The sequence below is a fragment of the Symsagittifera roscoffensis genome, chromosome 10 (genome assembly GCF_963678635.1).
Source record: "Symsagittifera roscoffensis chromosome 10, txSymRosc1.1, whole genome shotgun sequence".
NCBI classification, from domain to species: Eukaryota; Metazoa; Xenacoelomorpha; order Acoela; family Convolutidae; genus Symsagittifera; species Symsagittifera roscoffensis.
Window position 1 is genome coordinate 13,903,926 of NC_087071.1, and position 24,034 is coordinate 13,927,959.

Below are 24,034 nucleotides of genomic sequence, written 5' to 3' on the forward strand. Positions count from 1 at the left end.
CGTACAACCTACTGTAATTTTCATAACTACTAACTTTTATCGCTCTTCTAGTGCTGCTTCAATGGTTAAATCAGTCAATTAATTGCATAGTTGAAACAGGCAGCAAAGATCATGCAAAGACTCATGCTTTTCAATTATCGCAACAACTTTGCTATCAAGTGTGCGCTTGAACAAACTTTTCAAAGACAAACAAAACTACTCGTATCAGGGCGAAACCCTGAATGTTCTGACTGACTTCTAAGGTCTATGGAGCAGTAAAAATATGGAAAATGAAATGTAATGGAAACAAAACGTACCTTTTTGTTTTCAATTTGAAATTTCTTGGGAAAATTATCCCCCCACACACCATATAAAGTACAAAGTGATAAATTTCGCTCCTAGTAACACTTCAATTATGGCAAATAAGCTTATTTCAACTATTTTGGCACATTTATAAGACGGAATAAATCTCCGCGTACGCGTTAATAGCGCGAAATATATCGCGTGTTCAATGTCCCAAATTGGCAAAAAAGGCTGTCTTTAAACCCACATAACTTACCAAAAAAAAGATCACAGGTCAAAAATCTTTTTAAATTTAAGCTCAGGACAACAATAAATTTTGATTGATTTAAAAAAATTCCGTCAAAAAGGCTGAATAAAAGTCGAAATTTGTCTGAAGAAAAAACCCACCCGAGCACAAACATTCCGCTACTTTCTTTACAAAAATCGGAAGAAAAAATTCTTCAGAGCGCGCATACTTTGGTCCGGAACTCAGGAAGTCTCGATACTCAGGAAGTCGATATCTTCAATGGGGTATAAAAAGTTTCGTTGAACTTCGATCGGCGAAAACTGACTGATAAAAAAGCCACATCGAGCATAAATATTCAGTTTCCTTCAAAAATCGGAACAATAAAAGAGATTTTAAGGCTAGGCTATGCTTTTTTGTCTAAAGTTCGTTTGTTTGAACCCCAAAAGACAATTTTTACTAATTGAAATCACTTGCAATAATGTTTTCCAAGAGTAACTTTGGATTGCAAACTACCACTTTGATTATTTGTGATAAATAATCACGTGAAGCAGAGAGTTTTTCGCTAGATCGCAGTTTAACTAAGCAGAAGGCATAAAACTTAGAGTTTCATACGCGTTTTTCTTCAGATGGGTTGACTGTAGACAAAAAAGATAATAATTTTTTTTATTCGTTTTGTCCAGCTAATAAAAACACTGTACAGCGAAGTACCCCGTAGCTAAAATTTCGCTCTTGATAGAACTAAGGGAAATCTTTTGAATCAATCTTTGTGCTGCAAAGGGAAAATTAGTACGAGAGTGAAATTCACATTGCCTTGGGTAAACGTTTTCGTGACATTTGAAATTGAGGCATTTTTTTCATATCATGCAAAACAAGGTCAGCAGGAGAGCTGAAAAGCATACGGATTGAAAATCATGGGAAAATTGTTGCACAGTTGCGAGCAGTTTTGATTGCATTTTCTAGAGGAGTCAGAACTATTGTCGCTACTGATAAGTTTTTCGATTAAAGCAAAGAAGAAATTCAGCTCGGTGCAATTCTTCCTGCAGACAAAGTTAGACTTTCTAACTAATTTTGAGATTTTTATTTAATTAAAAATTGGTTGTTTTTACTGCTTTAAAAAATGTATGATAAGCGTTTTCCTGAAAAATTTACCTACCCTGAAAACTTGCCTTTTTTAATGATATAAAAATTTTATGATAAGCTTTTTTCCTTATAAACACTCCAAACTCGAGGGATACTATATTTAACTACTATTTTAGTCGCTGAACCAATTTTATAATCAAATCATCACTTCATAACAATAAAACTTTGCATGCGCAAAAAATCTATATTTTAAATTTTTGACTAAGGTATAGACGGCAGAGTTTTTTCACACGGAAGAATCAATGTTTTCTATAGTAAAAAGAATTTATGGTCTGATTTTCTGCTAAATTTTGCGTGGAATTCCTAGAACTCTTGTTGTTGATTTTTGTGATGTCTTCAACTACATAGTTAAATCTGCAATTTTGATGCCATTTAATGTATTGGTTTTCCTAATAGTAGTTGGGAAAACTACTGGGTTTTATTTTTCAGGGAAAAGCCAAAATTTAAAGCAAAACACAAAACAATAACTCAACCTTTCGGGAAAACGCTTGTCATACTTTTTACTAATGTAAAAAAACTTGTTATCATGCTATTCATGCTATTATTTGCAATTTTTTTCCTTCATAGATTAGAATGACAAGCATGTTTTCCATATTGCAAATCTTTTTTTTTCTCAACTTGGTTGTTTTGATAAGCCTCCCTTTCACCAGCGAAGTTTGTCTTTGAGAATTGTTTGGTTTCAATACTTCGCTGATAATTTAGTTAAAAAGCTAGAAAGATAGCCAACACGCTATAAAAGAAAACTTTTGTTGATAGGATCGAAAACTAGCTAATAATTTTTCTTGTTCAAACCAGGACGGACTTTTGAATACTCTAAATGCTCTAAAACTCCATCTGGTTTTTAAAAAAAAATTGATCCATTTATGAAAATTTTGTTGACTACACCCGCTGAAGGAACAACTTTACAACCGTAGTAAATTTCATAAGTATTTTTATCATCAAACTAAATACTGAGCAAACTTGTCGTAAAATTTTGCGTGGAAAACATAATTGAACAATTAGATTTTTACACAATGATTTATGCTGGCTACAAACTGCCAAGATTAGAATCGCTTCTGTTGGGAATTTAAAACGCTACACGCAAAGGCCCCAATTGTTTTTTTGAGAAAGATCATTCGCTAAACTTCGAAAAGTTTTCACTTTACATGTTTTATTTCGTACTTGTCGTCTGAAAGTCATGTCACCTTAATGTCTTGCCGTCTTTTTTACTCAGCAACATGACTGGTTTAACCTATTTAATTGTTCGCAAAAACCAAACAGCTTTTCTAAGTTTGATTTTTAAAGCAATTTTGTATGCACGTATGTGCTTTCCAATTCGATACTGCATATGAGAAGAGTTGTAAGTAGAACGCAGAATTTTTTCTGGGTAAATACTTCATGAAAAGCACTCATATGCTCACAAAAGGCGAACTCTGATGCAAAAAAGTAACAATCATATTCTGTGGTTACCAAGCTTTTATACGAATTTTCATAACTATTTTTTTAAATCAAATACGCCTTTTTTTGAGGCGTGTTCATTGAAATAGCGTGGCTTTGATAAACAGTGTTTTGATCCCGAGCAACTGCAATTCAATCGTTTAAGGCCCTCGATTAATTATTTTTTTATGGTGTTGATCTTCATAGACATCTGAACTTTTCTTGATTTTGACGCGCTTTCTGACTTGATACATCTCAGTTTGGGGAAAAAGAAACAAGTGTTGATTGTTTCGAGAATATAGTCAAATTGCGTAAAGTGAGAGTACACTCTTAAATAAGTTGAGATAAATTACCTCAAGTTACCTCAACAGTTAAGGTAAAAAGTGCTCACCTTATCCTTGCCTCAAGCCACCTCAAGTTTACCTTAACTAAAACTTGTGGGGAAACTACATAAAATTTTACTTTTAGTTGCCCCAAGTTTATCTTGAAAATTTCGCTCAAATTTTTATTCACCTTAACAGTTAAGGTTATTTTTCAAGAGTGTAACTCTTTCACTTTTTCTGTAAAGTTTTTTTTTCTCGTGTGGTAAAGTCTTTAAGTGAAAATACAAGTTCTTGAAGAATCCAAGTTCTTGAAGTTGAAAAAATGTTCTCTTTCTTGTGCTTTGTCGTGTTTGATGTTGGCAGATGACAGAAACCGACTTAACCAAGATCACAGTTTATATCGCCTCCATATGCCAAATGAAAATAATTGCAGATTTTCAAATTAGAATTTTGTTTTTAATAAATTGAGTGTTTGAGCTCCTTTCCACAGTTGAATAAAACGAGGAAAACGTTATTCTCTCATCAAAGCAAATAACTTTAACCTTTTTTTCTTTTTCCATTTTGCTCCCATTCAATTGGGCGAACAAGGAGCGAAACACTTTGGCTTACAACAAAACTTCGCCAATATTTTCAAAGCATCTATTCATTACAGATTTACGATATTTATTGCCAAATTACTACAAAGCATCTCTGACTACAATAACGGGTAAAGCAAACCAAAAAATTATTTTAGTCATAAATATCATCTCTCTTTGTAAACACTTTGCATTATGAAATTATTTATTGAAACGCAGTTTCCCCCAATCATCAAATATAAGTCTTTAAAAGTATGCTCTGAGTTTTTGCTCCAATTCATAACTGAGTTGCAAAGAGATACAAGACTGCTCGTATCAGGGCGAAGCCGTGAATGTTCCAACTGCCTTTTAAGGTCTATGGATCAGTAATAACATTTAAAAAAAATAAAAGTAATTAAACAAAATGAACCAACTTTGTCTGAAATTTGAAATTTTTCGTGAAAATCAACCCCCTACACGCCATATTAAAAACAAAAGAATAAATTTCGCTACTTTTTACAAATCAATTACGGCAAACAAGCTTCTTTCAACCATTTTTCAACGATTTCTAAGACAGATTAAATCTCCGCTTACGCATTAATAGCGCGAAATATATCACGCGTTAATTGTCCCAAATTGACCGAAATGGCAATCTTTAAACAAAAAATGATCACGTGTGAAATAATTTTTCAAAGTTGAGCTCAGGAGAACAATACTTTTCGAATGCTGTAAAAAAAAATTCCGTCAAAAATGGCTGTTAAAACGTCTAATTTATCTGCAGAAAAAAAAACCACCCCGAGCACAAATATTGCGTTACTTTCGTTACGAAAGTCGAAACAAAACCAATCCTCACTTCTACATCAAAAATGGCATTGATAAGTGTATAACGCTTGCTTCAATTCGTTTACATTCTACGCGATTTGCTTTAACTGTATAATTGTGTACATATATCGATATCTCTAAATCTGGGCAGAACATAACAAGAAAACACTTCAAATTTGAACTAAAATTTAACATACCAAACAATTGAATCTGCAGTTTTTAAATCTTTTCTTTGATACAGCACCCGGATGTAAGTGTCGAAATGTTTATTATTCTACTCTTATCCACAACGAAGATCGATAATGTTTGAACGCTGATATATACCCGTCGTGTGCTGGAAATGGTCTAAATATTATTCAAAATGTGGTCAATTACTTAGATGAAAGAATGAAACAAGTCAAAAAACTAAAACAACTGAAATTCAGCAATTTATTTGATTCACTTTTAGTTCAACTATATGAGTTAGTAGAACAAAAAACAAATTTTTGAATGAATTAAATTCACTCTATTTTTAACTTAACGCCTCCAAAAGTGCTTTAAATAAAACTTAATCATGCTAAGATATCGATACAACTAGGAGGCCCACTAGAGCTACAGTTGCTCCTGAAAAATAACGAGTTTTATCTTTTACGGCAAAACAGTTCGGATGGATGGATAGTTAGCTGATTGTAAGGAAGCTGGGTGGATCGATGGATGTATAAACGGATGGCTGGATGGATAACTTAACAGATCAAAAGACTTGGATGTATGGATGGCTTCATAGAAGACTGGTTGGAAGATGGCTGACAGATGGACGACTGGTTGTTTGAGTGGCTAGATGGATTGATGGCTGGATATATGGCTGGCTGGATGGCTAGACGAAACGATGGCGGATGGCCTAATGAATGGATGACTGGTTGGGTCGATGGCTGATTGGAGTGATGTTTGGCTTGAGTGATGGCTGAATTGATGATCGGCTGCTTGGATGGCTGGTTGCATGATGACTGGCTAGATGGATGAATGGCCGGTTCGATGGCTAGATATATGGCTGGTTGGATTGCTAGATGAACGAATCGATGGCTGGTTGGATGAATATATGGCAAAATCGATGGGTCACTTACTTAAAGGATGGCTTGACGGATGGATGGATGGTAGATTTATCGATGGATGGTAGATTAGATGGATCGTTGAATGGATGGATGGTTGAATGGCTGTCTGGGTGGATGGATTGCTCTTGGGTTGACGACTGTTTGAATGGATGGCTCTTGGGTTGACGACTGGTAGGATGGAGGGCGGGTTAAACGAATATGGATGGATCGCTTCACAAATAAAAGGCTTGGATGGTTTAATGGCTGGCTATATATATCGTTGTATGGATGGCTCGAGCGATGAATGACTTGATGGATGTATGGTTTGACTGATGGATGGATGATTTGATGGCTGGAAGGTTAGATTGATTGATCGACTGCTAGATCCTAAAATAGCTCGATGGATGGACTGCTAGATGGAGGATATCTAGATGAATGAATAGCTTGGATGGATGAATGGTTGCAGGGATGGTTGGTTGGCTAGATGGATGAGCCGATCAATGAATGCTTGCTTGACTTGGATGGCTGAGAGAATGGAAGGCTGGTTAGGCTGATGGCTGGTTAGATGGATGGCGGGTTGTGCGGATATATGGATTGATTGCTTGATGAAACTGCCGGCTGTATGTATCGTTGTATGAATGGTTAGATCAATGGATGGACTGACGGATGGATGGTCGGACTAACGGATGGATGGTCGGACTGATGGATAGATGGCTCGATGGATGAACGGTTACATTGATGGATGGACCGCTGAATTGGAAGATAACAAGAAGGATGGACTGCTAGATGAAGAATACTTGTTTCAACGGATGGCTAGATTGATGAATGGCTTGTTGAATTGATAAACGAATAGAAAGCTAAATTGATGGTCAAATTTGAAGGCCGTATCTGCATTCCCTGGGAGAACTTATCACCTTCCCACATATTCGAGAACTTCGCAAAAATCTTCGGCTAAGCTCGTTGAAGTTTTTGAAAAATCAAAACAAACCTCAAACCTTGGAAACTGAAAAAAAATTCATTAAACATACATAAGCAGGTTATTTCTGCAACTTCTGAGAGCACCCACCAAAGGGTCATCTATTTCATTTCAGTTCATTCAAGGGTCGTCTAGTTCAGAACTAAAAAAACTGCATGTCTCAGAAGTTAGAACATTTTTATCAGTTGAAGTTTTTGAAATATCAAAACAAACCTCAAGCCTTGGAAACTGAAAAAAAACTCAAAAAACATACATAAGCAGGTTATTTCTGCAACTTCTGAGAGCACCCACGAAAAGGTCGTCTATTTCATTTCAGTTCATTCAAGGGTCGTCTAGTTCAGAACTATAAAACACTGCATGTCTCAGAAATTAGAACATTTTTAGCAGTGACATTTGTCGGCAAGACTTGCAACTCTTAGAGTACCCTGGCAGCAAATTTCTTTGTTGGTAAACACAAATTTCTGTCTAACCCAAGTTATGTGAAAACCTTTTGAAAAACTATAAAAAACATCATAACACGGATGCTAAGAAAATTTTGAGCAGTCGTATTTGAGACAAGATTTGCAAGCATTGAGAATACCCTGACAGCACTCCTCTATTGGGTTCAGATTCTCAAGTTTTCTGAAGTTTTTGAAATATAATTTCTTCGAATTTTTTGAAAAATCACAAAAACCGTCAAATCTCGTAAGCTAATAAGATGTATGTTGTCATACTTGGATACCAATTTTTCTTCCTACAGCGCTGCTTATTTAAAGTTTGGCGAAAAATACTAAACAAAAAACGCTCGTTACAGAACGTACAGAGTACAGATGGATGAATCCCACTTTTTCACTACCTAAACTGCTAAGCCCTTTGAAAAAACAAAACGCCGAAGAAGCTTAAAAGTGGTGAGATACGTTTTACACACATTCAAATATATTACAGATATCGAACATTTTCAATGAGCACAAAGCTAATTTTGACAGTTCTTCATAGCTCAATTACTAATTGTCAACACTACTAAAAAGGTATCGAGTAAAAATCGATGTATTTTAACAGAAAAAAAAGTTCAAAGGAAAAAAGCCTAACAGTCCAACTAAAAAAATGGCAACTAACAAATGGCAAAGAGTTATAAACGCAAAGAAACGGTAACAACTACTTGGAAAAAAGTCAAGGATAGCAAAAAAAAAGATAGAAAATGACTTTAAAAAAACCTTTTGGAAGTTCAAAGAAAAAAATTGATGCGCCTAAATCTCTTTGAATTTCTAGAACAATTATAGAGTGGCAATTTTTAGATAAAATTGAAACAAAATCATTAATACTTTTATTTTTAACTCTAAAATCTAAAAAAATAACCAGTTTCGAAATAAGAAGTAGATCACGTCTTTCGTGACCTTTACACTTTTGCTGTACGATAGTAGTGTTCGCTTCCTTTTAACAATGAAAATAATCTGAACTTGAAAAAATGAAGAGGCGAACCGCGAAACATCAAAATTGAGCGTGAACAAATTTAAAGAGTTCCTCATTTAAATATCGAAAATCGTAGAATTCAGAAAACCAAAATCTGTTATTCTTTTAAAGCTTACTTTTTTGAAAAAAAAAACATAAATACGCCACATCTCAGAAATCAATAGGATTGGAACAATCAAATTTGCAGGCCAGATAGAGGTCACATTGCTTTTTGGCGACCAAAGTTTTTTTGGACAAATTTTCTGCAACGCAGGCAATTTTTTTTTTACAAGACAAGCCAAAACGTGGGATTAAAAACTAGGATGTTTTCGAGCCAAAGTCGCCTTTAAAAAGATCTTGAGATCGGTCGGCAAAATCTTAAGATTCAAAATGGATTTCTTAAACGACTATTTCAAGGATTGCCTTGAATTGCAACACTTTAAGCGACGAGCTCGAGCAGTTTGAATGTGAGTACTCTGATAGCATCTCCATTATAGGGTTGAAATTCACAAATTTTCTGATGTTTTTGAAAAAATTATTTTTAAAAAAAATCACAAAAACCGTCATATCTCAAAAACTAAAAAGCTTTGGGTTTTCATATTTGGACGCAAATTTTGCATACCGTGGCAGAGCCCTGACAGCCTTCTACCATAGAATTGCATATTTCAAATTTGGAGAAAAATATTTATATCAAAACGCCCGTTTATAAGGTAGAGAAGGATTAATCGCACTTTACACTACCTCAAACTGCGATGCCCGATGAAAAACTAAAACGCCAAAAAAAACAAAAATATTGAGAGACAAGTCGTACACATTTAAACATATTATAGATAGATTGCTCAACGGAGAAAAATGAAAATTGAAAGGAAAAAAAATGCCTCAGATCCCAACCTAAAACGTAGCCAACCAACAGTTGAAAAGATAAATAAAAAAAGGAAACAAAAGCATAGTATACAGACAGTTGAAAAAGAGTAAATGAAAGCAAAGTAAAGAAAAGTAAACAGAAAAAAATACTGTCGTGTTTTTGAAAAAATTTCATATTTCGAAGTTCACAGAAAAATAGGTACCCTTCAAGCTCTTTTGAACTTCTAGAACAAATAATGATTGGCACTTTTTGATGAAATTGACCCAAGACCCGTAAAACTTTCATTTCGTTGGGAAATCTGAAAACAAAACTCCACTTTCGAAATTAGAATTCGATGAAAATTTTTGTGACCTTTAAATTTTGGCTGTTCTATAGTGAAGAATGCCTTTTTTAACAATGAAATTGAACTGAACTTGAAAACATGGCCAATCAAAGATTGGAAAAGAGTAATAAACGCAAGTAAACATAAAAAAACACTTTCTTGAAAAAATCTGAACTTACGAATTTCAAAGAAAAAAATAGATTCCCTTCAAGCTCTTTGAATTTCTAGAACAATTTGATTGGTGCTTTTTTGATAAAATGACCCAACTTCAGAAACTGGATCAATAGGTAAAGTTTTTATTCCGCTGGGGAATCTAAAAAATAAATTTCACTTTCGAAACTAGAAATCCTTCACATTTTTGGCGCCATTTCCGAGTTCGTATTTGGAGAGCGCTATTTACGTCTCTTTCAGCAAATGAATTTCATTTGAACTCAAAAAGTGTTTATACCTAAAGGCATCAATAATTTAGGACTTTTTCCTGAAAAAAAAAAACAAAGAATCAACAAGATCTATATAAGAGTCTTCACTACGTTCATTACTCTTTAAAAATCAAAAATCTAACCACGGAAAATCAATTTTCAACTTTCTCCTGAAAAAGTTAACCACCATGTCCTATATAAGAGCATTTACTGTGTTCATTATTCTAAAAACTACTTTATGCGTTAAAATGAAAGTCACCTAAAAGATTTAAAATTGGAGCTCAATGACTACGGTTCTTCTGAATTTTCTTTCAGTTATATTGTTAGATTAAATATGGGCGTATTTTTCAACAATTAATGTAATTTCACTTCGAATTACGAGATTGCAGGTAATGCAAGTTCTACATAGCCTGAATTGAGACCAATGTTTAACTTTATACGGATAAATGTTTCTTGATAAACATGGAAACACTTTTGACCGTGTTTCAATATTTAGCTCCTAAAAACAAAGACTGAAAAATTGATCAAGTATCATGAAACATTTCACTGATTCAATGTGAATTTTAAATGAAAAAGAATCGATTCTCTATGTTTCTATCAAAATTATGACCTTAAAACTATAAAACTTTTTCAGGCTAAACTACGGTGCTCGTAGCATGAGTGTGAGGCAACAATACTCAGCCAATAAAAATTGCCAAAACAATAGCATGTAAATCTTAAACAGAGGCACAATAGCTGTTCTCCGTGAAATCGTCTATACTTACTAGCGGTGTCGGAGGAATCGTCAAGTATCCAAAGAATTATAACCGCAAAAATAATGAAAATTATGAAAAATATTTCTTTTACTCAGGAAATGCAAAATTGCCCAGCAAAAATTACCAAAAAATTACTCTGGGTGGATTGAGTTTTCATATTTTTTGTTACCTATAACAATTGAATATTGATCGTCAGAAAACGGCCTAAAACTTTGGAAGTTTTAAATAACTGTTCAAATTTTACTTACTTGTCTGCGGTTGTAGTAACTTCTCTCAAATGAACTGAGCTCATTTCTTAGGAGGACAATTATTAGCAAAGTTTAAATTCCGAATAAATAACGCAAGGCCAACAAACGGATAAAGGCGATAAAAGAATCAAGTCTGCTTCGGAAATCCAAAAAGCTTAAATTAGGTCTAAACGGGTAAATTGGTTTTGTCATTTTCCAATTCAGACCTTAACCCAACTATTTAATTTTGCAGCATTCTCTAAAGTTAAGAAAAAATTTGAAATTTTAGTAGTTTAAAATGAAAATTATAACACAGCCAAAGATTATTGAACTAGATTTCCAGGTACAAGCTGTACTTGTAGCGCAGAAATGGTTTTAGAAAACACAGCAAAGAAAAAAGTTCTATTTGCAAAGCGGCCAACAATGGAACAGATTATTTCATTTGGGGGAAATACAACACCATCGTCTGGCGGAATTTATGCGCGAAAGTGTGCTGGAATGGTATATAAAATTTGTTAAATATGAAAAAAGTCGCTAAGCCAACCGATAATTAAACCGAATTTTCGAAAAATTTAATCGAAGAGAAAAATGAATTGTTTTACTTATAGTGCCACAGCAAAACTGTTACAGTTTTAATGAGAGTATTGATCGGTACGATTTTTCAATTTTGTTTGAATAACTCGCGAATTCAATTTTCGCTTTATTGATTTTTCGATTCAATTAACTATTAAGTGCAATTTGAAAATTTTTTTGCACATGAATAAAGTGTGAAATGTTAAATGGTCGAACTACTTTTTTCCTACGAGCGTAACAAAAAAGACAAATCTATTTTCCTATTTTTTAATAACGAAATGCTATAATGCAACCTGTCTGTCAAATACTTCAATTGCACTATTTGAACCAATTGTTTTTCATCAAAAAGGGTGGTCAAATTAACCCATTTTTCTCCACTTGTGTGACATATAAATTATTTCACACAGATTGAAGTGACATTAAAGGATAACTAGTCTTGGATCTTTTCTGTTATACAGTACAAAACTGAAATTTTTCATAGTTTGAAAATTGCATCATAATGCTCGAATCTGATTGGTTTAAATTACTTCCTGTTAAATAAAATCAACAAAAAACAGAAGCTCAATCAAAAAATTGATAACTTTGGGCCGTATATCAGAAAAGAACCCCATTCTTTTGCAGGCAATCCATTGAAATTTCGTGTCCCTAAACCCAAAAAAAATAGGCTTTTTTGTTAAATGTTCCATTCATATATTTCAAATTCAATCAAAAAGATTCTAATTTTAGCTGACTAAAATACAAACAGCAAGACAAAAGCTTTGTAGTTAGTTCTTTCTTCACTGCAAAAGTGAAATTCTTTGATGAGAAGGAAATTTTCCCATCACACAACACAATAAAACTAGTACAAATCAATCGAAGATATATTTATGAAAATACATTTTTTTACTTCTTTTATCAAATAACAAAAACTCATCAACAGACCATACCAACGGCCCTTTTTAGGAATTCAAGACCTACTGAGAAGCTTTCTTACTTTTTAAAAATATATTAGTTGGTAGATCCGAATTTTGAGCCCACGTGGGTTTTTTTTTGGAGTAATTAATCATCACCTGCATTGACAATGGTTAGTCATCGTGTGGTGATTAACCAACGGGATACCAGTTTTTGATTTCAATTAAATCTAAAATACTGTTAGATGAAAGAAAGGATTCAGGGCAACTTACTGGGCAATATTTACATTGAACTTAATTGAAAATGATTCACTCTTAGAAATCACGAACGCTTTTTCAGTAACTGGCTGACAAAAACAGCTCCCTTATGGTATAACCCTAAATTTGATTTTAAAATTTGAACAATATACACTCAATTTTTTTTTTACAAAACAAGCACTTTGACATGGTTAACAAGTAAAAAAAAATAATGAACAATAGTTGTTTCTTAACATTTTTGTACATCACGTGAAAGACATACTCTGCACTAGTAAGTTGTCGCCCTGCATCACAAATACACTTTTTCATGAGCAACACCAGCCCCCTCCCCCCACCACCCGAATACTGAATTCTCCGAACTTTGAAGGCGTTTGAATGCACCCCACCGAAACTATTAGACGAATTTTATACTCAGTTTTAGAAAATCTGCCGAAAACAAATAATGTTCGACGCAAAAATGCAATCTTCGGTAAGTTTAAATGCTCAAGACAAATTACTGCATTGTATTGATCCGAAATTTTGCATTATATTGATCCGAAATAATCCGAAGTTTCAAAGGTACCCACGTGATAACTTTAAACCCCCCGCTATGAAAAAAAAACGTCGTTTTTGTCCTAAAAACGTGAAACACCAACCGGTTTTTTTGAACATACTGCAGCATAGTATGCGAATTGGTAAATTTTAATTAAGGAGTCAGTTGCAAAGATCTGCAAAATCCACTGGACAAGAATTTATCCAAGACTGAAATTAATTTTTAGTTGTAAAGTTTTTTTCTAAAGAGGTATATATTTTTCATAAAAGAAAAATTAGAAACCTTGACTTACTTCATGATGAAATAAGAAGTTGAGTGATTTTCTATAAAAATATTAAAAGCTGAATTGTCATTCTAGAAGATAATTCCACACTTACAAAATAAACTCAAAATCTCAAGATTTAAACGTAAAAATCAAAGGAAATCGAAATTATCACAAGTTAATCAGCAATTTAGGCTTGTTTTCAGTTAGATTACAAAGCTTCGTCAAGTTTAGCTTCAAATTTTAGATCTCTGTTTTGGCTATTATAAACACAAAACCACATCAATCAAAATGTCGTAAAGCGAAGTGATAAGACGGAGGAGATTAAGTTGTTTAAATAAGTCAATAAATCACGTTGCAAGAGCTACCAAATCTGTTATCCACACCAAGCTCGATTGATCCAAGTTTGACAGATTTGAACGTAACAGTAGCAGAACGGAATGATGATTACAAATGAAGATAGCATTAATAAATGGACCTCAAGATAAATCAAAGAGGTCTTTCTCGAATTTGAAAAAACTCGAAAACTAAAAAAATCTTATTCAGGACCATAGTTGGCCTCGAACCAACGACCTATAGATTCAGACATAGAGCTCACCTTATGTGTCACCTAGTGCAACTTTGCGTTAATTAAATTAGATGTCTAGTTTTTAGAACTTACAATGAAGTGTGTTGCGGGGGTTTTTTCGTTGATTCTCCAGTGACCAAATTGACAAAGAAGAGAGAAGTACTATCACCACAGGAAGGATCATTCAGCTCTACCCACACATCTTCGCCATCAGAATCAGACTAAAATCGCTCTAAGAAAATTTTAGGTGCAAATAGTTCGGATAGGCAAAAAAAACAACTAAAGAAAAAGGATAGCCGATTACAGTGCACGTAGCACAGAAGGTTCCGACCTCGACAATTCAACCAAGAAATTCAAAAATTCCGTACAAATTTTTTTTTAATTAAAAAATGAAAAAAAATTAAATTTGAAATAATAATAAGATAAGAAATCACATTGAAACTGATGCCTAAAGGAATTGAGAAAACCGTCAATTGTGTTGATTGGTCGGAACAACAAGTCAACAATCTTCATTTAGTTGAGAATCTTGTTGTTCTGTCAATCAGAAATTAATTTGCACCTGTGAAGCATGAATTTCTAGGTTAAATTTTGATCACAGTCAGACTTGAAAAAAAGGATAGCCACTTACAGTGCAAGTCGCACGGCATGTTCCGACTATAGTCTTAAAAAATACATTTTTTTTCACATTAGTGTCGTTTTTTCTGCGTATGAACGAAAAACTGAATTTTTGTTTCGCAAAATGGCCTAAAATATCCAAAAACTAACTTCACTCGAATTAAAATATAAGAATAAAAGTTTCACTCGAATAAAAGTTTTCAAGGGTTAAATTAAGCATAAATAAGCTAATTTAAACCTGCTCTCTCGCTTTACTCCATCGAAATTAGACAAAAAACAAAAAAGTTTTCTGAGCCTGAGAGCCGATACAAAAGCCAAATTTTCATACAACGAACGTTACTCGATGGCTTAACTCGCTCGAAATTGAACTAACAAAAACTTTTCTTAATAAACCTGTTCTTCTCCACACTGAGACGACTTTTTGAAATTTTTCAAATGTTCAAATCAGGAATTAAAAGACTTCATTTAATATGGTTTATCACACAACCCACTCCAATGATTATTTGTGGTACCTTATTTCGCGTGGAAAACTAAAACACACCGAAGAAAAAAATAGATGGCTTTAAAGCTCTTTAAATTCGTAGAACAATTTATGATGGACACTTTTTTGGTAAAAACTAACCCAATTTGAGAAAACTGGATCAAAAATAAAACTTTTATTTCACTTAAAATCTGATAATTAATTTGCAGTTTCGAAATCAGAAGTCGATCACGTTATTCGTGACTTTTAAACTTTTGCTGTTCGAAAGTGGAGTTTGCCGTCGTTTTAATAATGGAAATGCATTGAACACAAGAAGACATCACATGTCAAACGCCAAAAAGAAAATTTGAGACTGAACTAAATTTAGGAATTTTCTTGAAAAAACGAAAAAAAAAATCATCGCGACCTAATTAGAACTACGTTCATTGACTCTTTATAAACTGCCTTCCTTTTAGCATTGGAACAATTATCTGACTCATTGTAAATTAAGTCTGGAGAAATTTCGCAATTAACTACATACCTCGTGAATAGACTGAGTTTTTGTTTCCTGGGCTCCTTTCACTGCCATAATGTTCAATAAAACTGCACTTCGAAGTTTGGAAGATAAAGCACACTAACTGCACAGTACAAAAATAATTATTTACATAATCTACCTGAAATGAAAAAGAACTCGCGAATATTCCACATATTCCGCAACTTTTGACAAGCAATAATCATCTATAACACTATAAAAACTCTAAATTGGCAAAAAAAATTGTCCCTCAGGCAAATTTTTGAAAATCCAGGTCAAAATGCTGTTTTAGGGCAATTTTTGGAAAATTTGGACTTAAGAACCGCGTTTTTGGCGCGCACTCCCCCCACAAAAGTAGTAATATTCGCGCCATAGGCGCCTTTAGAACAATTTTAGGGTCGGTGCGCCAAAAATGGATTTCTTAAAAAAAGCCAAAGGGTGAGGGGGCCTTTGGGTCGGCAGGGGATCGAATCCCCGAAAGGGATTTCGACCCCCTCTCTCTAAATCCGCCCCTGAACTCGGATGATATCAATTCAAAGCTTAAAAATATACTATATTTCTGAGGAAAAGTTTTCAAGAACCCTGCAAGAAAAAGTTGATTTTGATTTCCTATTGGAGCTTGTGAAGCACTGAATGAAGCTTTCAAAACTAGTTTTCTAGGGTAAAACTTAATTTTGCACAGCTTAAAAAGCAGCTTTTCAAATTGCAATAGCAACGGGCTGGCTTCGCTCGCTCTAATTTGGACTAAAAATGAAAACTTGCAAATCCATTTTTCTCGACACAGCTTTTTGTAAAAGCATCTGTAACTTATTTCGAGTATATCTTCTAACAATTTCACCCTATATTGTGATTAAGAATTTTGTCACAGAATCCTTAAAAACCAGGCCGTCAATAGTCTTGAATTACATCTAAAAACTCAATTTAACATGGTAGCTGGGAGTTCCATACTTTGATGCGTGGAAACCAATTTTTTTAGACTAGTCTACAAGGGTGAGTCATTGTCTATTTTTTTAAATATTAAGTTAAGCTACTTCCAGCACGTCGAAAATTTGGTCTAATTGAGCTCGTGTCATCAACGTTTCCAACAACAGCAAAATCCGCATTTTCCCACTTAATCATCTAATTTACAAAAAAAAATAAGATCCAAATTTTTAATCTCTACGATTTGTACAAATTTTACATTGTAAGCAGTAACTTTGAAAGGGCACTGAAAGGGCACTATCTATATCACATTACATTTGACTAGAAATATAAGATCTCTTGAACTTTCCTATTTGAATATGGAATTTTTCAATCGGTACTATATGTTCATATGCCTAACCGACAAAAAGTCCTTTATAGGGGATGGAACTTAAAATTACAACATAAAGCAAAGACTTGGGCTAATATTTGGTTAAGTAGCATCAATGTAGCAGGTTAAGTTGCATCAATAAAACGAAGATTTGCGTAGGCCTTTTGGTTAAGTAGCATAAAAGCAGTAGATTTAAGCTTCAAAAGATTTGTTATTCTCTCTCAGAGGAAATTTTCGAATTTCACTACTACAGGAAGATGTCTTTAGAAGCACCAGATCAGATAAGCACATTTAACGAGTTACTAGTTTTCTTTTCTAACCAAATCATTATTTGTGAATTTCGAAGCTTGAGAAAGATTTGTGATGAATTGTTTCCAACTTGAACTCTGCCTTTCGAATAGTTGATTTCGGGCTTCCTTTGGTTTTCAGCCAGTGTTGGAACTCAGATATATGAGGTTTATCACCTTCAGCTATTCCGACAACTGAATTTTCATGACATATTTTCAAAATGGTCTACTTTATTGTTTTTTTTTTACAATCGCCGAAAACTTTAAGCCCGAGTGACTATCAGAACGGCGAATTTGGCTGAAGCTAACTTTGTGACTAATCCTACCAAAAAACACAGATCTCTGAACGAACTTGAAAAAAAATCTGTTTCGGATTTGCAGATGGTCAAAAAATTTTCCCGAACGATACCGCACATAATACATAGCATAATAAACTAGCCGACGGAAAACGAGAGAAAAGCCACTTAAGTCGAAACAAATTTGAAAAAACGTGGAAAAATACTTAAAACATTTCACTTTTGTCTCGACTGGCATTAGGTTCTATTTGAGGAAAACTGCCAATTAAGACAACCAGTGTCAAATAAATTTGCATTGAGCCAACACTTATTCAGTACAACTAACCCTACAAAACTTAAGCAGGCAAAAATTGGGTAGAAAAAAAGGTTTCTTTTTGAATGAAATGTTGTGATAAAATCTTGAGACATCAATTTAAAGCAAAAAAGACAACCAACTACAAGCAGGAAAACTGTCAATGAATCGGAAAAAACTGATAAGAATGTATGACACATTAGAGATAAAAATTATGATCAAAACTCTTTTTTTATAGTACATTCCCAACAAGAGAAAAGGATAGCTGGTTGCTGTGCAAGAATCACATATTATTCCGACCAAATTCATTAAAAATTTTTTCGAGTTTTTTCTTTTTTATCTTCAACTTAGCGTCAACTTTAGTGTGCGGCGTGATGAGAGAACTACAAACGCGCAGAAGGTTAGTGAACTAGACAAAATCGACAACATAGATTTCGAAAAGTTGAATTACAAACTAGCATAAAAGTTTTTAATTTTTTTTTCGAAAACTTTTATTGCCAAGGAAGCCCTAAATGAAGTTTCAAAACCAGTTTTCCTATAGTGAAATCAAATTTTCTCGGCCTAAACTTTATAACCGGAACGTAAATCGATCGCTTTACTAGCTCGAAACTAAACTAAAACGCACAAAAATTTCTCGGAATAAAACAGCTTCAATAGGATTTATCACTCGGCCAATTCCACCGACTCTTTGCGGTACCTAATTTTGCGTGGAAAACAAAAACAAAAAAAAAGAAAAAATTGAAACACCCAAATATAAAGTTCCTCCCAATTTTCAATGGTGGAAACAAGAACTGGATCGACAGATAATTTCCTACTCTGCTGGGAAATCTACATTTTCCATAATAGTTATTCACATTTTTCGCGGAACTTCAAATTTTACCAACTCAAATTTTAAAAAGACTTTTTGAAAAAAAATTATCACGACCTACATAAGTCTACAGTACACTCGTAGACCATTAAAGACCAAGCCATAAATTTGAAAATTCTAAATCCTTCAAACACACACGGATAGGAAACTTTTTCACCGTCAAAAGACGCAATAAGTCGACTGAGCTGGTAATTTCTAAACCAAACCCTTTATTATTGATTTCAGCCAAATATTTTTAAATTCAAAAATGGCCAAATAAAAGTTAGTAAAATAATTTACAAAACCTAGCCGTCAGAAGTTGGAAAAGAGTCATGAACGCAACGAATAGAAAAACAACAATTGCTTTTCGAAAAAAAACGTCAACTTTCGATTTTCAAAGAAACAAGTAGATGGACTTGAAGCTCTTTGAAACCCAAAACAAATTGATAGATTTTTTTGATAAAAAAAACAAGAGCTGGATCAATATGTAAGTTTTTAATTTCGCTGGAAATCTGAATATTAAAATAAAAACATTTTGGAAATTAGAAGTCGATACGTTTTTTGTGACCTTCACATTTTGCTGTTAAGCTTTCCACAAAAAACACAGATCTCTCAACAAATTTGAAAGAACTCAGTTTCAGATTTGCAGATGGTTACGTATTTCCAGAACCATACTTAATGCACATAGGCAAAGCGGAATTTGGCACCACTTGCGATACAGCACATAATACATAGCATGGTAAGCCAGCCGACAGAAAATGAGAGAAAAAGCCGAAATAAATCGAAATAAGTCGAAATAAATTTGAAAGTCGAAACAAATTTGAAAACATGTTGAAAAAGACTTAAAATTTGTCTCGACTGCCATAGGTTCAAGTTGAGAAAAAATTGCCAATTAAAACAGCCAGTGTTAAATTTGCATTGAGCCAAAACTTATGCAGGGGAATTATCCCGGCAAAACTTAAGCAGACAAAATCTGGGCCAAAAAATAGGTTCATAAAAGACAAAGCAATATACATACGACCAACATAAATGTCTTCACTACATTCATAGACACTTAAAGACCAAGAAAAAAATTAAAAATTCTAAATCCTCTAACACACACGGATATGAAATTTTTTTTTCAACGTCAAAAGACGCAATATGAGTAGGCTAAGCCGGTAATTTATAAACCGAAACCTTTACTATCGAATAAGGCCAAAAAAAATTAAAATTATGAAACAGAATGACAAAAAAAAGAGTTAGTAAAGTAATAAACAAAAAATTGCCAACAGAAGTTGGAAAAGAGTCATGAACGCGAGGAAATAGAAAAAAGCAATTGTTTTTTTTAAAAAACTTTACCTTTCGAACTTCAAAGAAACAAACAAATGCCCTTGAACCCCTTTGAAACCCAAAAACACTTTGACACTTTTTGGTAAAAAATTCCTAATTAAAAAAAAACTGGTGCAAAAAGTAAGTTTTTAATTTCACTGGAAAACCTTATTCAAAAATAGAAGTCGATCACGTTTTTCGTGGCTTCAACAATTTCGCTGTTAAAAATTGGAGTTTTTCCTCTTTTTAACAGAGGAAATGAAGCGAACTTAAAAGAGCGAAAAAAATTGAGCCTGAACAAATTTTAATACTTTTCCTGAAAAAAATTATCAGCATGACCTATATATGAGTATTCACTACCTACGTTCATAACTCTTAAAAAATTAAACTTTGAATAGAAAGGGTATTTTGATTGCAGTAAAGCTCAGAATATATCTGTTTCTAACGAAAACAGAGTTGACCAAATGATTCAAGTGTTGTTCAAGTTGTTAACCTGAAAAAAAGTCTGCTTGTCTGATTTGATAACGCTTTGCGTAGTAATCATTAAATCGTTGAAATAAAAGAAAGAACATGGGGTCATTAGTAACGATTCGTTACATGATACAAAACAAGTAGAAATTATAAGTTACGTGAACAATATTGTTGAATGTCTAGAAAAAAAAACCTTTTGGTCGGACTAGGGTGAGAGTGAAGAAATATATACATGTTTTTCAAACAAAAGTAAAAAGAAACTCTCTGCCAAAACTGATGAATTGTCTCAAAACTAAGTTTTTACAAGATCAAGCACAGATGCATACTCCTTTCTTCAAACTTATCAACTAAAATCAAAAACAACGGGAATAATGAATAAAAGGAAAATATGCCTGTTTTGTGTGTCGTATTCTTCACCCACCCCACCAAGTGCAGTTTCTGTGCTTCTGCTTGAGTGTGCTTGCGGAAGAACACACCCTGCACTTTGCCAAACACCTCGAAGTGCAGTTTCTCCATCTTTGCTCAACCGATATTCCGCCACTCTACATCACTCTGAAGTATACAAGTTTTTTTAGTAGCCCCCGGCATGCTCAGTGCACGACCAAACGTTAGTCCCCTCCATAAAGTATACAAGTAGTTAAAACGGCTCTTTTACAGTCTCCCCTTTGCCCTACTTTGAAATACAATTCGTACAAACTATGCAAAAATTTTAGACAAATTTTGACAAGCTAGCCGCCAGAAAATGAGACAACAGCCACGAAATTAGAAAACTATTTATTTTTTCAAAGTAAAAAAATACATCTACGAAAAGTTTTATACGTTTGTCTCAGTGAAGTTCGATTTGGTTTCAAAACTTGTCGAGACACAAAATTAACAGCAATATTTTAGAGCAACCGTTAAAATAGACTGGGACCATCCAACATAGTTTTCTATTTCATAAATGAAACAAAATATAGATCGAACTTAAAGATTATTTTATACTATAAAAATGGTCATATCTCCAGAACTACTGGCTTTAACTGTTTGAAGTCCCTAAAAAGGCCGACAGCATACAGCTGGATTTTCGATAACTTTTGAAGTTAATTAAAGTTATCACATCGCAGATATTAATATTGCGTCCCGAAAAACGTTTTGAATGTTTGTATTAGTATGAACGAAAAGACGTACTCCGCATTTATATTTGTAAACAAAAATAACTGTGTTGGATTCAGTTAACTACATTGCAAAATTTGGCACTTAAGTCAAAAAAGAGACTTCTTATACAATGTCAAGTAAACGCCTGTTAAATAATGTATTGTATTGAAGACAGATAAACATTCAGCTTCCCTAACCAATAGAAATTAATGATGGTCATTAAATTTATAAACTGAGGCCTGTTTTTTTCTGAGAATAGATATGATTAAAGTTGATCGTCTTTCATGACAATCTTTCGTCTGCTTAAAATTGAAGCGCGAATCTCTTCTTCAAAACTTTTTCTGATAACGCCATAGTCCATTATAGATTCCGGCTTGCTTTCAATCCAATACGCATCAAACAGCTCGAAAATCTGCACGAAACATTCTTCAAAAAAATCAACACCATTTCTCAGCTTGTCTTTTTCTTGATAGTAAAAAATGTGCTTCAAAGTGCCGAACAACAGCAACTGGTAGCACAAGTTAGTCAAATCAATTCCAGTTATTGCAAACGAATACCCTATGGTAGGGTTGTGCGACCTTATAAGCAGCTGCTTTGCTTTGTCGGTGTAAGAAGCTGCAAAGTAGTTAAGATTAGCAAGACCCAGAATCCCCATTCCTCGCAAATCCGTGACAGGGTCTTCGCCCTGGAAACCTAAATCCTTCCAATGCGGTCCAGTCCTTGTGAACTCATTATCGCCATTATCTTCTAACTTCAAATTTCGCCAAATGTTTTTCAACATACGTACATGCGAATCATTGGATTCGTCAAATTTTGTAATTCGCAATTTTTCGACTTCTCGAATCAAACTTCGGTAATCGCAAATTAAAACCATTGTAGATTCCAGTCTTAATATATTAGATGAAAACGCAAAAACCTTTACACTTTGTACATTTTTGATAGCAACTTCTTTTGAAAACACTTCTGTTGAGCCTCCCAAAGATGCCAGAGTCTTCAATGAACCAGTAACAATGGTTCCGAAATTATCAACCAGATTCTTAATTGACGATTTTGAGTGAACTAACTGCTTTTCCACTTTCAGAGCTCTGTCTCCATCTGATAAGTCATGGCTTTCCAGTATTCGCTCAATTGCACATTTTCCAGTAAGCATATGCGTAAACCATTTCAGCATATAATATACATATTTCTGGTAAAGTTTCGAAAGCAGCCAAACCATTTTTTCCTGAAAAGAGCAGAAAGTCAGTTCAATTTTAATTGATATAATTTTAGTATGAGTCAGCAGGGTGGCAAAAAGGCCGCCAAAATTCGTGTTGAAATCAAGCTTCAAAAAAGAAACCCATAAAACTGAGAATCTCGGAGTCAATCAGATTTTTTAATTTTCATATTCCTGGTTAAACGTTTCTGTTTAAGTCGTCATCTTTTAGCCCTGAAACTTTTCTGTTCAAGTCCTAGTTATTGTTCCGACTTTCGTAACGAAAGTAACGGAAAATTTATGCTGGGGGTGGGTTTTTTTCTTCAGACAAATTTCGACTTTTTAACTAGCCATTTTTGAGGGACTTTTTAAAAATAATTCTAAAAGTATTAGTGTCCTGAGCTTAATTTTGAAAAAGTAATTCACCTGTGATCATTTTTCGTAAAATTATGGGGTTTAAAGATTGCCATTTTTGCCAATTTGGGACAATTAACGCGCGATATATTTCGCGCTATTAACGCGTAAGCGGAAATTTAATCCGTAGTAGAAATCGTTCCAACATGGTTGAAGGAAGCTTATTTGCCGTAATTGATTGTTTACTAAGAGCGAAAGAAACAAGACTGCTCGTATCAGGGCGAAGCCCTGAATGTTCCGACTGCCTTTTAAGGTTTATGGAGCAGCAGTAATAACATAAAAAAATTAAATGAAATTAAAAAAATGAAAATTTTTTCTTCTTAAATTTGAATTTTTTTTAATGAAAATCATCCCCCCACACGCCATATAAAGTATAAAAAGATAGATTTCGTTCCTTGTAATAAATCAATCATGGCAAATAAGCTTCGTTCAACCAATTTGGAACGATTTATCAGACGGATTAAATCTCCGCTTACGCGTTAATAGCGCGAATTATATCGCGCGTTAATTGTCCCAAATTGGTCAAAATGGCAATCTTTAAACCCTCATAACTTTACGAAAAATGATCACAGGTGAAATATCTTTTCAAATTTAAGCTCAGGACAACAATACCTTTTGAATGATATAAAAAAAATTCCGTCAAAAACGGTTAGTTAAAATGTCGAAATTGGTCTGAGAAAAAAAAACCCACCCCGAGCACAAATATTCCGTTACTTTCTTATCGAAAGTCGGAACAATAAGTGGAATAACAATAAACATAAATAAACATAAAATTTATGCCGGAAAGTTTTTTTCCTTGTTTTTGAAATCACTGTGGCATGAAAACTACAGTTTTTCTCCATTTTTATACTTTAAATTTTAATCTTTGACTGGGCATTGATACGAGCAGTTTGTTTAATGTGTATTTTTTACTCACTTAGGTATAACATTGTAGGCGGCCTCGGCAACAAAACTGATGAACACGAGGCTGTATCTTGCAATGCCTGTATG

At 33.8% G+C, this 24,034-nt stretch overlaps 3 protein-coding genes across 4 annotated transcripts in view; all 3 read right to left on the reverse strand.

The window, feature by feature from the left end:
- Positions 1–24,034, reverse strand: part of LOC134855210 (probable serine/threonine-protein kinase DDB_G0282963) — a 514,793-nt gene that overhangs the window by 37,113 nt on the left and 453,646 nt on the right. The window contains exons 2-4 of one of the 2 annotated variants that reach the window (XM_063871667.1): positions 15,522–15,656; positions 15,033–15,050; positions 13,999–14,126 (exon numbers count right to left, since the gene is read on the reverse strand). In XM_063871667.1, the coding sequence (XP_063727737.1) occupies positions 13,999–14,126; positions 15,033–15,050; positions 15,522–15,569 (194 nt within the window). In that variant the 5' untranslated portion in view covers positions 15,570–15,656. Of the gene's footprint in view, positions 1–10,843; positions 10,976–13,998; positions 14,127–15,032; positions 15,051–15,521; positions 15,657–24,034 lie in introns of those variants that run through there. The other variant, XM_063871668.1, reaches the window with a different exon arrangement.
- On the reverse strand, positions 16,309–20,889 carry LOC134855213 (acylphosphatase-1-like). The gene is made up of 2 exons (XM_063871670.1): positions 20,697–20,889; positions 16,309–17,285 (listed from the first exon to the last, which is right to left on the reverse strand). The coding sequence occupies exons 1-2, from the start codon at positions 20,818–20,820 to the stop codon at positions 17,131–17,133; spliced, it is 279 nt and encodes a 92-aa protein (XP_063727740.1). The 5' UTR covers positions 20,821–20,889; the 3' UTR covers positions 16,309–17,130.
- On the reverse strand, positions 21,467–22,656 carry LOC134855397 (ELMO domain-containing protein 2-like). The gene has a single exon (XM_063871903.1). It carries the CDS (start codon positions 22,652–22,654, stop codon positions 21,704–21,706), a length of 951 nt encoding a protein of 316 aa, XP_063727973.1. The 5' UTR covers positions 22,655–22,656; the 3' UTR covers positions 21,467–21,703.

Coding starts and splice junctions, on each gene's coding strand:
- LOC134855397 (XM_063871903.1), bottom strand. CDS start 22,654: ATGGTTTGGCTGCTTTCGAAACTTTACCAGAAATATGTATATTATATG.
- LOC134855213 (XM_063871670.1), bottom strand. CDS start 20,820: ATGGAGAAACTGCACTTCGAGGTGTTTGGCAAAGTGCAGGGTGTGTTC. Junction 17,286..20,696: donor GAATACGACACACAAAACAG/GCATATTTTCCT, acceptor ATGAAAATTCAG/TTGTCGGAATAGCTGAAGGT.